The 15,294-nt window shown below is 44.8% G+C and overlaps 1 protein-coding gene across 1 annotated transcript; it reads left to right on the plus strand.

The window, feature by feature from the left end:
- Nucleotides 1–7,363: 7,363 nt before the first annotated feature.
- Nucleotides 7,364–15,029, plus strand: KCNJ1 (potassium inwardly rectifying channel subfamily J member 1). The gene is made up of 2 exons (XM_088832326.1): nt 7,364–7,441; nt 13,890–15,029. Exons 1-2 carry the CDS (start codon nt 7,364–7,366, stop codon nt 15,027–15,029), a joined length of 1,218 nt encoding a protein of 405 aa, XP_088688452.1.
- Nucleotides 15,030–15,294: the final 265 nt, after the last annotated feature.

Genomic DNA, 15,294 nt, shown 5'->3' on the forward strand with positions numbered 1-15,294 from the left:
TACAATTATACTTTTGGTATAGTCACAAAATTGGGCAACCATCACCACCAACAATATTAGACCTTTTTCATCACCTCAAAAAGGAACAGGGTACCCATCAGCAGTCACCCTCCGCTTCCCTTCCTGATCCCTGCTGGGAGCTACCAATCTAACTATCTCTGTGTCTAGATTTGTCTATTCTAGGCATTTGTACAAAGGGAATAATACTATATCTGACTTATTTCACTTAGCACAATGCTTTCAAGGTTTTTCCACATCGTAATATGTATCAGTAATTCTTTCTCTTTTTATGGTTGAATAATATTTCATTGGGGGCTTCCCTGATGGCTCAGATGATAAAAATTCTATCTGTAATGTGGGAGACCTGGGTTTGATCCCTGGGTTGGGAAGAACCCCTGGAGAAGGGAACGGCTACCCCTTCCAGTATTCTGGCCAGGAAAATTCCATGGACAGCGGAACCTGGCAGGCTACAGTCCATAGCATCACAAAGATATAACTGAGTGACTTTCACTTTCACCTTTCTATATTTCATTGTATGGACAAACCTCATTTATTTATTGATTCACCATTAGACGGACATTTGAGTTTAACTTTCTGGCTGAGACGAATAATGCCCTATCAACATTCATGGAGCGGTTTTTGTGTGGATGTGTGTATTTTCCAGTGAATCCCCTGGGCAACAAATAGGTGTTATGATCACCAATTTATTAGAAAAAGTTGCAGCTCAGAGCAGTTAAGTAGCATTTCTAAGATGGAAAAGCTTCTTATGATTGGATTTGATTATGCTAGAAGGGCAAATAAGAGGAAGTAAGGTGGAATTTCACTTCACCTTTTGCAGGACATTATACACACCAGTGAGTGAAAAAACAAGAGAGGCCTGAGGGGACATGTGTCAGCAGGGCTGTGTGGGCTCCTGACCTTCTGGGGGCAGATCTCGGGTTTGCCCGCCCTGGCCCGTCTCTGAGTCTGGGAGATGCTCTCACTCATCTTCTTGTTTCTCTCATTCACCTTCTTGTTTGAGTCTCTCACTCACCTTCTTGTTTTGGTGGCAGACTCTAGTCAAGAGCAGCTCAAGACAGCTGCCAGAGTCGCCCGCCGGTGTGTGAGGAGGTAGGTGGGAGGTCTCTGCAGCCTCATCCCCACTCTGAGAGGGTCTCCTGGGGTGGGCCCTGCCGTGACAAGAAGAGCCCCAAAGAGAGGAATTCAGCAGGGGCCCAAGGGCGGTTCTAGGGCAGAGAGCACCCGGCTGCTGGCTCTGCTTCCCTCTGCCTCCAGGGTTTTCCCAGAAAGCTCTTGGACATGGGAGGCTGGCTAGCGTGCAGACGTGCCGCCCCATTAATGCAACTCCTGTGCCTAGTGGAACCCAAGCCCGTGCTGGTAATCATTGACCCTCCAAGCTCCCCCAGGCGGAGCCACGGCTTCCTATGGTAGAGCCTTGCCCTCCTCAGCACCTTTCTGGGAAGCGCAATGCTACTGCAGCGTGGATGCCGGGGCAGAGAAGCCCAGAATTCAAGGCATCACAGCTAATAACGCGTTGGATCTTTCATTCAACATCTGGCTGTAACTTGAGAGAGAAATCAGAGCTGGAGATTGCATTCTTGAAGGTATTAGTGGCTGGATCACTTTCCAAGTTCAAGGGCCATCTGAACTCTTTCTATCCATCTGTAATAGACATGGATGGGCCCCTTTTTCAGATGAGGAAATTGACACACTGAGAGGTTGGGTGGTACCCAGTGTTAGGGCCACAGAATGACTGACCAACTCCAGATTCAAACCCCACACACCCACCTCTTACATCCTGCCCAAAAGGCCCCTCCCCAGGGCTTTGACAGGAAACATAAGCTAGAATATGGGACTGGAAGACATCCAGATGCCCCCCTCCAAATTCAGGAACCTGGGGTTCTGTGCCTTCTCTTTGCATGTTTCTTGGTGCAGGGCTGGACCCACAGGAAACTCTTCACCTGTGGTACCGCTTCATGACTACTAGTCCCCCAGGGCCAAACTCAAGGCATCAGTTGAATTACTCCACTATTTTATAAGACATTGAGGTTTGGGTTTCTATGTGTTTTCACAAAAACAAAGTGTACTTTCTTGATGCAGACACTCAGTAAAGCATGTTCAAGGCCTCTAGTCCACATAGAATTCATTCATTTCTGGGCTGGAAAGACTGAATTGATGTGATACCAACCCAAACCACAGAGAACTAGAAGGATCAGACTAATAACAGGGTCTCTGAATTCATAATAAATAGAACTCTTGGTAAACATTAAAATCCTTTTATTAAATGCCAGTGCCATTTGAGGTGGGTGCTTGAGTGAGGTGACTTAAAAATCATTTTATCACAGATGTGTCCAGTTTTCAGTCAAAACAAACTACACACCCCCACAACACATGGACTTGTACAAATCACATAAGTGAGAGGATGATGTTTTCATTTGCAAAAATGATTATTTTCTTTATAAATGATTATGTAATATAACATATAGTATATTATATATCAATATATACTATATTATATGATATATAACATATATAATGATATATATAATTATGGACAGAGGAGCCTGGTGGGCTACAGTCCATGGGATCGCAGAGTCAGACATAACTGAGCAACTAACACACACGTGTTTAATAAAACATATTATAAAGATAAAAATACATATATAATCATATAAATATAATTTATAATAACTCAGTAAAGGAGTCCTTTAAATGTCTAATATCCTCTGTAATGGCCTACATGGGAAAAGAATCTAACAAGAAGCGTGGATGTATGTATACTTACAACTGATTCATTTTGCTGTAAATCTGAAACTAGCACAATATAAATCAACTATAGTCCAATAAAAAGTTTTTTTAAATTCAAAGAAAAAACAAACACATATCTATAGTATCCTAGTGCATATATCATATATTACATGACTTACTATATGAAGCAATTTCTGTTCACATACTGTCTTTGTTTTTGACTGCTCAAAACATTTTGGGACATGTGAGATCTTACTTCCCTGACCAGGGATTGAATCTGTGCTGCCCCCTGCAGTGGAAGTGCACAGTCTTAACCACTGGACCACCAGGGAAGTCCCTCACATACTATCTTTTGAGAACACCATCTATTGATTTTGGTTTCAGCATAAGATTATATTAGTTTCCCAGGTGGCTCAGTGGTAAAGAATCCACCTTCAATGCAGGAGACTCTGGTTTGATCCCAGGGTCAGGAAGATTCCCCTGGAGAAGGAAATGACAACTCACTCTAGTATTCTTGCCTGGAGAATCCCATGGACAGAGGAACCTGGTGGGCTATAGACTATAGGGTCGCAAAGAGTTGGACGTGACTGAGCATGCACACACTCATGAGATTATATACCTAGACTTGTATAATGATATTTTCATTGTAATGAGTTTCTTTTGAATAGTAATTAGAATAAAAGGCCATGAGACTAGAAATGCCTTTGGATCCTTGTGTTAACTTAATGTTCAGCTATAGGTTCACCAGAAACTAGAATCCAACATTTGGGACAGTGACTCTCAGGAGGTGTGGCCCGAGTGCATGATGGAAGTCTGAGAACTGACCTTTTCACCCCATTTGTCCCCTGTGGTTCTGGGACAGACTGAAGGGAATTTCACCTGGGATTCTCTAGGGACCCCTCCTCCCTCTAGACAATGAACATGATTCTTGTGTGTTCAGTTCAGTTGCTCAGTCGTGTCTGGCTCTTTGCGACCCCATGGACCGCAGCACGCCAAGCCTCCCTGTCCATCACCAACTCCCGGAGTCCACCCAAACTCATGTCCATTGAGTCGGTGATGCCATCCAACCGTCTCATCCTCTGTCATCCCCTTCTCCTCCTGCCCTCAATCTTTCCCAGCATCAGGGTCTTTTGAAATGAGTCAGCTCTTCGCATGAGGTGGCCAAAGTATTGGAGTTTCAGCTTCAGCATTAGTCCTTCCAATGAACACCCAGGACTGATCTCCTTTAGGATGGACTGGTTGGATCTCCTTGTGTGTTACTAGGTATCTTCCCTACTGTGCTTTTACCCCTAGTCTGGAACCCGGCAAAGGCAACTTGGTGGATTCCAACTGGAATCCCAAAGCCAGCGAAGCGACTCTTGGGTCACTGCAAATTCCAGTCACACACTAAGCTTTAAAATCACCTTCTGCACTTCTTCAGAGTTAAGTGGCTTCATGTCCACACAGGCTTCTCAGTAAACAAGCCAATGGACTATTCAGGCTGCGCTTTGGGCTTCCTGCCCCCAGAGGTCTTGCTTCAGGGCACCGTTTTCACTGTGCTCTAGAGGGCGCTGTTCGCACAGGATGCCGACAGGAGTTCCTCCACCCAGTCCTTAATAGCCATCGCGCACTCTGCAGAGGCTGTTCTCAACCCTGGGCTGCTCTTCATTCATGTTGAGCTGTGCATCCTCACTTCCCCCTCAGTTTATCCTCTTAACTCTGACTCAGTCCACGCATACCTAGCAAAGCAATGCCTTCTCTGGGTAAAGTGCAGAACTCCCTGAGACTAAGATAAACTACTTAGAAAATCTTCAGTATAAAAGGCAAGACCCAACTCTGTGACTGTGAGTTCCATGAGTTCCTCTCGTCCTCTGGGGTCTCTCTCACTCTGCAGTCAAAACTCCCCGCAGCCCCCAGGGGTGTGTGCTTTCCCTTCAAAACTCTGAGCCAGACAGAGATGAAGCGAGCCCCTTTAGGTTTTTTTTTTTTTTTGCAGAGCTGAGACATGCTGCTGCTGCTGCTGCTAAGTCACTTCAGTCGTGTCCGACTCTGTGTGACCCCATAGACGGAAGCCCACCAGGCTCCCCCGTCCCTGGGATTCTCCAGGCAAGAACACTGGAGTGGGTTGCCATTTCCTTCTCCAATGTGTGAAAGTAAAAGTGAAGTCGCTCAGTCGTGTCCAACCCATAGCGACCCCACGGACTGCAGCCTACCCGGCTCCTCCATCCATGGGATTTTCTAGGCAAGAGTACTGGAGTGGCTTGCCATTGCCTTCTCCGTGAGACATGCTAACATTTCCAAAACACTTGAAAAAAAATTTTTTGAAGGACAGCTAGAAAAAAAAATTGAAATTGCGCATAAAATTGGTGTCAGCTCCCAAAGTGCAGGTTTCTGACTCCACAGCAAAGGAAAATTCCCACCAAAGATGGGAGAGACACTTGGCTTGGGGTGAATCTAACAGACTCCCAGGATGGCTGGGAAATGTCGCATCTCCTGACGCTTCCTGCTGGGTCCCCTTTCAGGTGCCAGGAAGTGAGGCAGGTCTTTGTGGGAAGAGCAGAATAATCTTAGGATGACCAGCAGGCCTTATAAACTCGTTAGCTAGATAGAATTCAAAGCCTGAACTTGAACATTTTAACTCATTTTAATAACTTTTTTTTGGCTGAGCCATGAGGCATAGGAGATCTTAGTTCCCTGACCAGAGATTGAACCTGTGCCCCTTGCTGTGGAAGTGCAGAGTCTTAACCACTGGCCCACCAGGGAAGTCCCTTAATGACTTTTCAAATTTGGTCCTTCATGTTCACATCCTGATACAAAAGCATGCACTGTGTACATATGTGAGTGTGACTTCTGGAAGCAGTAGAATGGAATCACTAATTGTTGTAAAAGTGGCTTTGTGACTTTCTCTTCTTGTGCTCTTCTGCCTTTTGGGGCATCAATGTCTTCCAGCCAAAGATCCCCAGGCACACTGCAGTAGTTGAAAAGGTTGGCTTGTTGCAGCTAGTGAGAACACGCACCTCGAGGAATGGTGAGGAGCTCCGCTTGAAAGAGTTTTAGAAAGCGCATAAATAGAATTTGGGCTTAATCTAGATGATTTGGGAGAGTAAACGGAGCAATACTCTGCTCAGGATTCAATGTTAAGAAGTAGGGGTAATTCCATGATTATAATGATAAGTCTCATTATCGAGAAGGAGAGAAGAGTTGGTGTAAGGCTAACGCTGTTATTGGCAAAGAAGCAGTGATCACTCTTAGTGCCAGGATGGGGGGGACATTTGGTCGTTTTTGTGGTTTGGACCGTGCTCATGTTTCTGTGTGTTCAGACATGATTCTGATGTTGATGTCTTGTGAAGCTGTGTTCAACAGAACACAAGACCCAGCTGTGAGCCCCAGGACAGCCCTCAGCAACAACCAGGTTGAGATGTAGTGCCAGGCTGGCTCCCATCTGTGAGGGGCTGCTTTCTCCTCTTTGACTGCATCTGTAGATTGTCTGTGATACGATCGAATACTAGTCAATGTCTGTGGTAAGAGAAGCAGAGCATCACCCCTGGCTGCACGCCTCTCTTCAACCCTGCCAAGGAAAATTCTCTCCCTCTCCTGTTCCCAAGGCTTCCCAGATGGCACAGTGGTTAAAAAAAAAAAAAATCAACCTGTCAATGCCAAAGACTAGAGTTCGATCCCTCTGTCGGGAAGATCCCCTAGAGGAGGAAATGGCAACCCACTCCAGTACTCCAGACTGGGAAATCCCAAGGACAGAGGAGCCTGGCAGGCTACAGTCCATGGGGCCACCAAGAGATACAACTTAACTGAACAACAGCAATGACGACAATTGTGTTCTCACCTCTTCAAGATAAGTCGTCTACCCTGATGACGGACAAATCCTTTATAGAAATGTTAGGTTTTCTATAGGTCTTCTGTTCCACAGGGCAGGACAGGTTCTGAAGCCAGGACACTTCACAGACATTGACATGTTGTCAGAACCTTTGTTACCCTCTCTCCCAGGAGCCTTGTACCCCACCTGACTGTCATCTCCCCCAACACTGCCCATTTGACTCTACAGAGCAGACCCTAAGTAGCCTGGGTTGGTGATGCCTGATTTAGCTGCTGTGCATGTTTAAATTTCTGAACCAGTAATAATGGTTGCTACTATTTATTACATAATTGCTGTGTTCTAGGAACTTTGCATATGGGATTACATTTAAAACATACGACGGCATTTGAGAATATTTTACAGCCATTTCACAGGTGAGGAAGTTGAGACTCAGTTAGCCTAAGTGACTTGCTCAGGTTGCCTGGCCATCAAGTGACAGAACTGGGGTTCAAGTCCATGTCTGCACTTTCCCAAGATGGATTTCCTCCTCTCTCCTGCTGCCTTTGGTTCTTCGCTGTGCCATGAACATCCCGCACCAGGGATCCCACCTGCTCTTGATCCCCATGCGTGGCAGATCTCTGCAGTTATTCAAGGGATGATGCTGGACCGGTAGGCCCCAGAGATGCCCACGGAAGGTGGTGGGCCTTAAGAGAGTACCAGCACTCCCAGACCCTGTGATTCCCTGGCCTTTGTTCCCAACCTCTCTTCTCTGGAAGGAACCAGGCGCCCCGGAAAGTCTGTGCCACATTCCCACTCTGAACACAGAGGATGAGATGGTTGGATGGCATCACCAACCCAATGGACATGAGTTTGAGCAAACAGACTTGTGGCTTCATAGGGAAGAGGGTGTGTATTCCTCACACGGGAAAGGTGAAGTGCAGCCCCAAATCAGGCCTGGAAGAATCCTGAGGCTCATGACCTTTCACATGCCCATGAGGCTTGAAAAATCGTTTCCAACGGCCTTGGTAAGTTCTATGTAAGAAGAACTCAGGCTGAGCCCCAGTGAGCAGCCTGGTAGAGCTAAAGATATCTGAGGTGACTTCTCTGGGAATACTGAACAGAAAGGCAACAATGCCCTCTATCAACAAGAGTTCTAGATGTCAGCATCCCGGGAGCTGGCTGACTGGATGCTTCCTTAGGCACTGAAGGTTTGCAAATTTAGCTGGGTGGCCATCCTCCAGCAGCTTGAGGCCGTTTTCATAGAAAACAGGAAGTTCTCTGCGGTACCAGTCAGATGCATTTTGTGCTGAAGAGTATAAACTTGACCTTCAGCCTCTTATATCTGCTCTCCGGTGTCCTCAACCCCTTCAGGGCAGCAAAGATGCTGCCCTGCAATGATTGGATAATGACTAAGTTATTCTGTATCCCTGAGCAACTTCATAGTAGGAACTGTTGCCTCTTTTGCTTCCTAGTGTAGTACCTGGCAAGTAGTGAGTTCAATGAGCAGAGAGTTTGCTTGATTTCATTAAGAAGGCAGAGAACTTGGCCCATAATCCCATTCCATGCCCTGCTACCCAGAGGTCCTCAGGAAATGTTGGTTCATGTGGTTGAAAGTTGCTCAGTCGTGTCCTACTCCTTGTAACCCCATGGAATGTAGCCCGCCAGGCTCCTCTGTCCGTGGAATTTTCCCAGCAAGAATACTGGAGTGGGTAGTTGTTCCCTGCTTCAGGAGATCTTCCCAACTCAGCAATGGAACCCACATCTCCCACATTGCAGGCAGATTCTTTACTGTCTGAGCCACCAGGGAAGCCCGGCTGAATTCAAGCTGTCAATTTTCATGGAAGCTTGAATTTCTTCTCCAGCAACACTGCAAAGGGTCTACAGAAAGTCACTGGACTTCTGTTCTCAGGCTCCATAGCTTCTGTTTTCTACCTCTAACAGATAATCTTGACTCTCAGGAATGTCCTGAGGGAACTCAGGTTGTGTGTGAGCTGTGAGTGGTTGGACCAAAAGGCAGGCAACGGTAGCTGTCTTTTCATCTACCAAGAGTAGCGATAGCCTTTGTAATTCTAAAGAAGAGATAACAGAAGTGATGCCTATTTTGGAATCTTCTCTCGGGTACAGTGGCTGCTGAGCCTGCTGGGGTGAGACAGAAGCAGCATTATATCAACCATGGGGAAACCCCCAGCTCCCAATGGCTTCTCCTTAGGGGGTTACCTGCAAAAGGACAGCCTGGGTCCTGGCTCTTTAATTGTCATCCAGGAGCCCTGAAGGCAGGCACCTCACTTAGACTGCAGAGGAGTTTGGTGACCAGGGGTGTTATATGCAAATGAAGCCTGCATTTCTATGGAGGAAAGGAGATGCAGGAGGAAAATGTGTTTATCTTCAAGAATTTGCAGGCTTGTTCCCCGGAAGAGAATGACACTTATTTAGAAATATCATGAGTGGTCCTTGAGGCAGAACTAGATCAGAGTTCTTGGTATCAGTTTCTCCTCTAGGTCTAAACGAGAATGTCTCGCAGGGCACACGGGCGCTGAGTGCACTGGCCCTTGCTGTCGGCCAGCCAGCTCTCTGCCACCTATGTACCCAGCAATTCTTTCAGTTCCTCTGTGCCCCTGCCCTGGTCACAAACACAACTGCCGTTACAGAAATGTCTCTTCCAAATTATGGTTGGCAGGGGAACCATGTGAGTGACGGCACATTCATCACTTTTGCATACATTGTCTAATTGACTCAGTAGCATTCAACGAATATAGAGTTCCTACTATGTGTGACTGTAATGCCATGTCCAGGCTTTGGGTCTCCATGGCACTTCTCTGCCCTTCAAATAAGATGCTCCCAGAACATCTGCTACCCTGGCAGGTATCATACTGATTTTGATGGTTTATCAGCTCATTTGTATCTCCCACCTCGACTAGAAGCTTCTTCCGGATGACAGGGACTGCACGTATTTGGAAAAGGATTGTCTGGCAGACAGGTTAGAATCCACACATTCCTGCTGCTTTGTTGTTCAGTTGCTCAGTCATATCCGACTCTTTGTGACCCCATGGACTGCGTTATGCCAGGCTTCCATGGCCTTCACTATCTCCCAGAGCTTGCTCAAACCCATGTCCATTGAGTCGGTGATGCCATCCAACCAACTCATCCTCTGTCACCCCCTTCTCCTCCTGCCTTCAATCTTTCCCAGCATCAGGGTCTTTTCCAATGAGACGGCTCTTCCCATCAGGAGGCCAAAGGATTGGAGCTTCAGTTTCAGCATCAGTCCTCCCAATTAATACTCAGGGTTGATTCTTTCAGGATTGACTGGTTTTGTCTCCTTGCAGTCCAAGGGACTCTCAAGAGTCTTCTCCAGCACCACAGTTCAAAAGCATTAATTCTTCAGTGCTCAGCCTTCTTTATGGTCCAACTCACATCTGTACATGACTACTAGAAAAACCATAGGTTTGACTAGAGGGACTTTGGTCAGATAAATCAATTAATGGACCCAGAAGTGAGTTTTCTGTCGGTTAAGGTATTTTCTCAGGGCGTGGCTGCCCATCTAGTAGAGACCTTCAAGCAGAGATGAGCCCTCTGGTGTTATACAAACCACATGACCTTGTAATTGCTCATTTACTAAGGTCACTTCCCCCTTCGATTGTGAGCTTCTTGAGAACAAGAACAGATTTCTATTTGTTTTTGAAATCCTACACAATGAGCATACACTCAATGTTTGGAAAGTTCACACAAAGTCTATTTTTTAAGAATGCACTGTTGACCAAAAGAGAATGCTGGAGCCCTGAAGGAAAAAAAAAAGGCAATAATATAATCCACTTGCTTTGCCAGGCCATTAAGAAGACCTTGGTAAACATTAGTTAATGGACAGCCCTATGCTTGCTATTAAGATTTACTGATTTATTAGAAAGTAACCTGGAAACTGTGCAAGTTACATAATCTGGGGCCAATCTCTAATAACTCAATAGTTAAAAAAACACATATTGGTTCTACCTAGGGTGGGCTTAAATGCCATTGTCTATGCAAAGGAGGATGTGGGCTGTGTATAACGAGTCTGCCATGAGAAAGATGGGGTTGGTCAGAGGAAGAATTTATCCTGTATTCTCACGTTCTCTAGGTACAATTCCTCTTACTGTTTGAATACATAAATCAGCAGCATTGACTAACTCAGTGCATATACAAACTGCTTTCAGTAAATGCCAGATTTTACAAGATCAATCCAACAATAAAGGCTGCTTTTAAATCTCAGCTTCTTACATAACAGTGAATGTTGTGTAGAGAGATTACCAGGGTATCTTGTTGCTTCCTGGTGTGATTATTTTTGTCTTACAAATCTGTACTTATCTTTGTCTGTATTACCCACCTGTGTGTTTGTGAACGCTTGGGAATCTCAGTAACCCAGGGTGTTTCTGAGGTAGGCTGGGAGATTGACAATAACTGTTTCCGGCGAGAGGCATCAGGCACAAGCTAGGAGAACGCAAGAGGGCTACAGAGGGTGGCAAGGAGCAGAGGGAAATGCTGGGACCGAATCTGTGCCTGCTGCGCAAGGACCTTAGCTGGCAGCTTGTCATGTCTTAGCATGACGGTATTCGAGCCATGTGACGTCTGGAATAAAAACACATACCCAGCTTGGGGCTTGGCCTGAGAACAACCAATTGCCTTGGTTTAAACCGCACAACTCCACTATCAAATTAACGTTTTAAGGCTAAAACAAATTATCATCAGTTCACTGGCCAAAGCATACAATAAATTAAGCTGGGTTTAGAAGAAATCAGCCTGCTTACGGAGACCAACTCCCAAAACTTCTTCCTTGCTTTTCTCGGCTGTGGACGCTTCGGGACGGAATATATTTAAGATGATATTGGTAAGTGCAGGCTATGTGGGGAAAGCTTTTTAAGCTGGTTGCTTTTGGTCTGGCTCTTTGCATGGCCAGGCAGATAATATTTTCTTAGGAGGGCAAGCATGGAAACCCCAGCTTATTTGAGAGAGTAATCAGGGGGGATTCACTCACTCTACAGAAATACTCTCATCAAAATTGAAATGAATTTAGGTGGACCGGGAAGACAAGAATGGTCAGGCAGAAAAACCCAGAGGTTGGTGTGTTAGGAGCTACCCCTGGAATTATAATGCATGACAAAGAGGCTGTAGATTCAACTGAATGAATGTTGACTTTAAAAGAAGTTATTGTCTTAGATGAGATCTACCCTATGAAGAGCTTTTGGAAACAGTCTGAGCTTCCACAAACCTGGGAAAGGGAGAAAGTCCCCACGGATAGAAGCAAAATTAGATGAGATGTGTGCAGAGAAAGGGAAGGATTGAGGAGGAAAGAGACCATTTCCCTGGCTGATTTGCTCTTGGGACCATGCACTTGGGACCATGCATTGACTCTTGAGGTCATGAATATTGGGTGGGATGAAAACAGGGCCTTCAGAGAGAGTGAACTTCTGTCTGCTCTCCTGGTACTATTTTCTTTTATTTATATATATTTGTTTTTTTTTCTTTTTACCACTTCTACTTGGGGTCTTCTTGTTTTTTCACATGTTGAAGGCCATGGGCAAGACGCTATAGAATGTCACTTTTGTTTAACTTTTATCACTAAGTTGGTTTCGCTTCCTAGTTTGTATGAATAAACACATTTTTGAAGGGGGATTTTGAAATCTATTTTAGAAACGTGTTTGCATTTGATTAAAAATACCACGAAGACACTGCTCACCACAAAAGGCACACCTTGGGAGTGGGGTGGGCACACCTAGGGGAGGGGGCCGTCTAGTGTTATGACCTCAGGATATTGGGCCATGTTGGCTGTTTGGGGGAAATCCCTTCAGTGCTGTGCTGTAAAATGGAAGCTACAATTATGTTTTTAGTGAGACCTTTGCCCACATAGTATACTGAAGCTCTTAATTCATCCACGGAATGAGTCCATTGATGCTGATTGAATAAATAGGAAGCCCCCATGGTCTGTGCTAACAGCTAGGATAGAGGAGTGAATAAAACATGGTTCTACCTTATGTAGGATTCGTCGAATCACAGCGCTCCGCCCATCAGCTTGGCAGCGGGGAAGAAAGTGGGAGACACTGACAGTGGCCATCTTGCTCTTCCCTTTGGGAATCTTGGCATCCCAGGCTTGCGATCCATGGAGAAAGCGTCTCAGATCTTATGATAAGACTTCACTAAACAGTGCTGAGGAACTCTGTTTCAAATAATGTCGAGCACAAAACAAAGAAGTTGACCAAAGCTCGTGTTAAAACGTTCCAGAGAAATCTCACTTTATAAACAAAGTAAAAACTGAGACACAAGTGAAGTATAGACTCCTCCGACCTGGAAGCGGAGAAACTCAGGTTCTGGTTGTCAGCCCACTGCTGCTCAGGCTCCTGACTTTGTCGCTGTTTTTAATTTTGATTGAATTATAGTTGACTTACAATCTTGTGTTCATTTTTGCTAGGGTACCTGACTTTGGATAGGTCACCGAAATTTTCTCAATTCCTTCATTCGATAAATGAGAGAATTGAATTGGATTATAATTTCTCTAGCTACAAGGTGATTTAGGTAATATGTTGTGAAACTTTTCCCCATAGTTATTTATTTCTATATATGAATCAAAAATGTAAATCATGCATCAAGTTTCTGCTGTCACAGATATGTTTGCTTAGCTTAAGGCTAAATTTATTAAAGAAAAAAGGAGAGTCATTTAAAGAAAACTATCACATAAATCAGAGACCAGGTCTTAATTAATTATCATAAACATTTTTAAAATTTTTTTAATTGAAATAGTTGACTTACAATATGTTAATTTATATTTCACAGAAAAGTAATTCAGTTATACATACATATAGATAGATAGATAGATGGATTCTTTTTTATTTTCTATGCCATTATGGTTTATCCCAAGATATTAAATAGTTCCCTGTGCTATACAGTAGGACCTTGCTGCTTATCCGTCCTATATATACTTGTTTGCATCTGCTAATCCCAAACTCCTTCTCCATCTTTCCCCCACCTCCCATCCCCTTGGCAACCTCAAGTCTGTTCTCCATGTCTTTGTTATAAGAAACATTTTTAAGGTTAGGCGTGACTAAGGTCAGAAAACACCTGGATATATATTCTCTTAGGTTCCTTTACATGTCTATCTCCCTGTATTTATTTTTCCTCTTTATCTTTAAGTCATATGGTCTTATAGTAGAGAGTTTTTACTGGAAATAGCCTTGTGGGATCCAGAATAAAGTTGTCAGCTTGCCCAAGTGATCAGTCACACAGATTGTACCGAATGGCCTTTTCATAGACAGCTCTTCATGTGAGTCACTTAGCTCATTAGTGCAATACACATAATTTTCTTCTGTTTTGTCTTTCTTTGATGTGTTTTCAGATCAGTGTGTTGACAGAAAGAATGTTCAAGCATCTTCGGAAATGGTTTGTCACTCGCTTTTTTGGGTGTTCTCAGCGGAGAGTGAGGCTGGTCTCAAAAGATGGAAGGTGCAACATTGAATTTGGCAACGTGGAGGCAAAGTCAAGGCTGATATTCTTTGTGGACATATGGACCACCGTGCTGGACCTCAAGTGGAGATACAAAATGACCATCTTCATCACAGCCTTCCTTGGCAGCTGGTTCTTCTTTGGCCTCCTCTGGTACGTGGTCGCCTACATCCACAAAGACCTCCCTGAGTTCCATCCCCCTGCCAATCACACCCCTTGTGTAGAACACATTAATGGCCTGACCTCAGCTTTTCTGTTTTCTCTGGAAACGCAAGTGACCATTGGCTATGGATTCAGGTGTGTGACGGAACAGTGTGGCACTGCCATTTTTCTGCTTATCTTCCAGTCTATACTCGGAGTCATCATCAATTCTTTCATGTGTGGTGCTATTTTAGCCAAGATCTCCAGACCCAAAAAACGTGCCAAGACCATTACTTTCAGCAAGAACGCAGTGATCAGCAAGCGGGGTGGGAAGCTTTGTCTCCTGATCCGAGTGGCTAATCTTCGGAAGAGCCTCCTCATCGGCAGTCACATATACGGAAAGCTTCTGAGGACCACCATCACTCCTGAAGGAGAGACCATCATTTTGGACCAGATCAATATCAACTTTGTGGTTGATGCAGGGAATGAAAATTTATTCTTCATCTCCCCACTGACGATTTACCATGTCATTGATCACACCAGCCCCTTCTTCCACATGGCAGCAGAAACCCTTCCCCAGCAGGACTTTGAACTAGTGGTGTTTTTAGATGGCACAGTGGAGGCAACCAGTGCCACCTGCCAAGTCCGGACATCCTACGTCCCAGAAGAGGTCCTCTGGGGTTACCGTTTTGCTCCCATAGTGTCCAAGACCAAGGAAGGGAAATACCGAGTGGACTTCCATAACTTTAGCAAGACTGTGGAAGTGGAGACGCCTCACTGTGCCATGTGCCTTTATAACGAGAAAGACGCTCGAGCCAAGATGAAAAGGGGCTACGACAACCCCAACTTCGTCTTGTCAGAAGTCAATGAAACAGACGACACCAAAATGTAACATTGAGTTTTCAACACGAGTAGAGTGAAATCTTGAAGATACCTAGTTGACTAGAAACATTATGAAACAATCAACAATTTGGGGTATGACAGTAGGACAAGAGCCTTTAAAATCTCCCTGCACAATGCCCCTGAACCCCAAAACCATGATCATACAAGACACACAGCTCTACAAGTTAATTGCGTGAGAATGTGAGATGGATTTACAGGAAACTGAAATATGGGGGCCATGTGCTCAGTTGCTCAGTCATGTTCAACTCTGCGAT

Source organism: Moschus berezovskii, chromosome 25, assembly GCF_049115385.1.
Source record: "Moschus berezovskii isolate FMDL1 chromosome 25, NW_MosBer_1.0, whole genome shotgun sequence".
NCBI lineage: Eukaryota > Metazoa > Chordata > Mammalia > Artiodactyla > Moschidae > Moschus > Moschus berezovskii.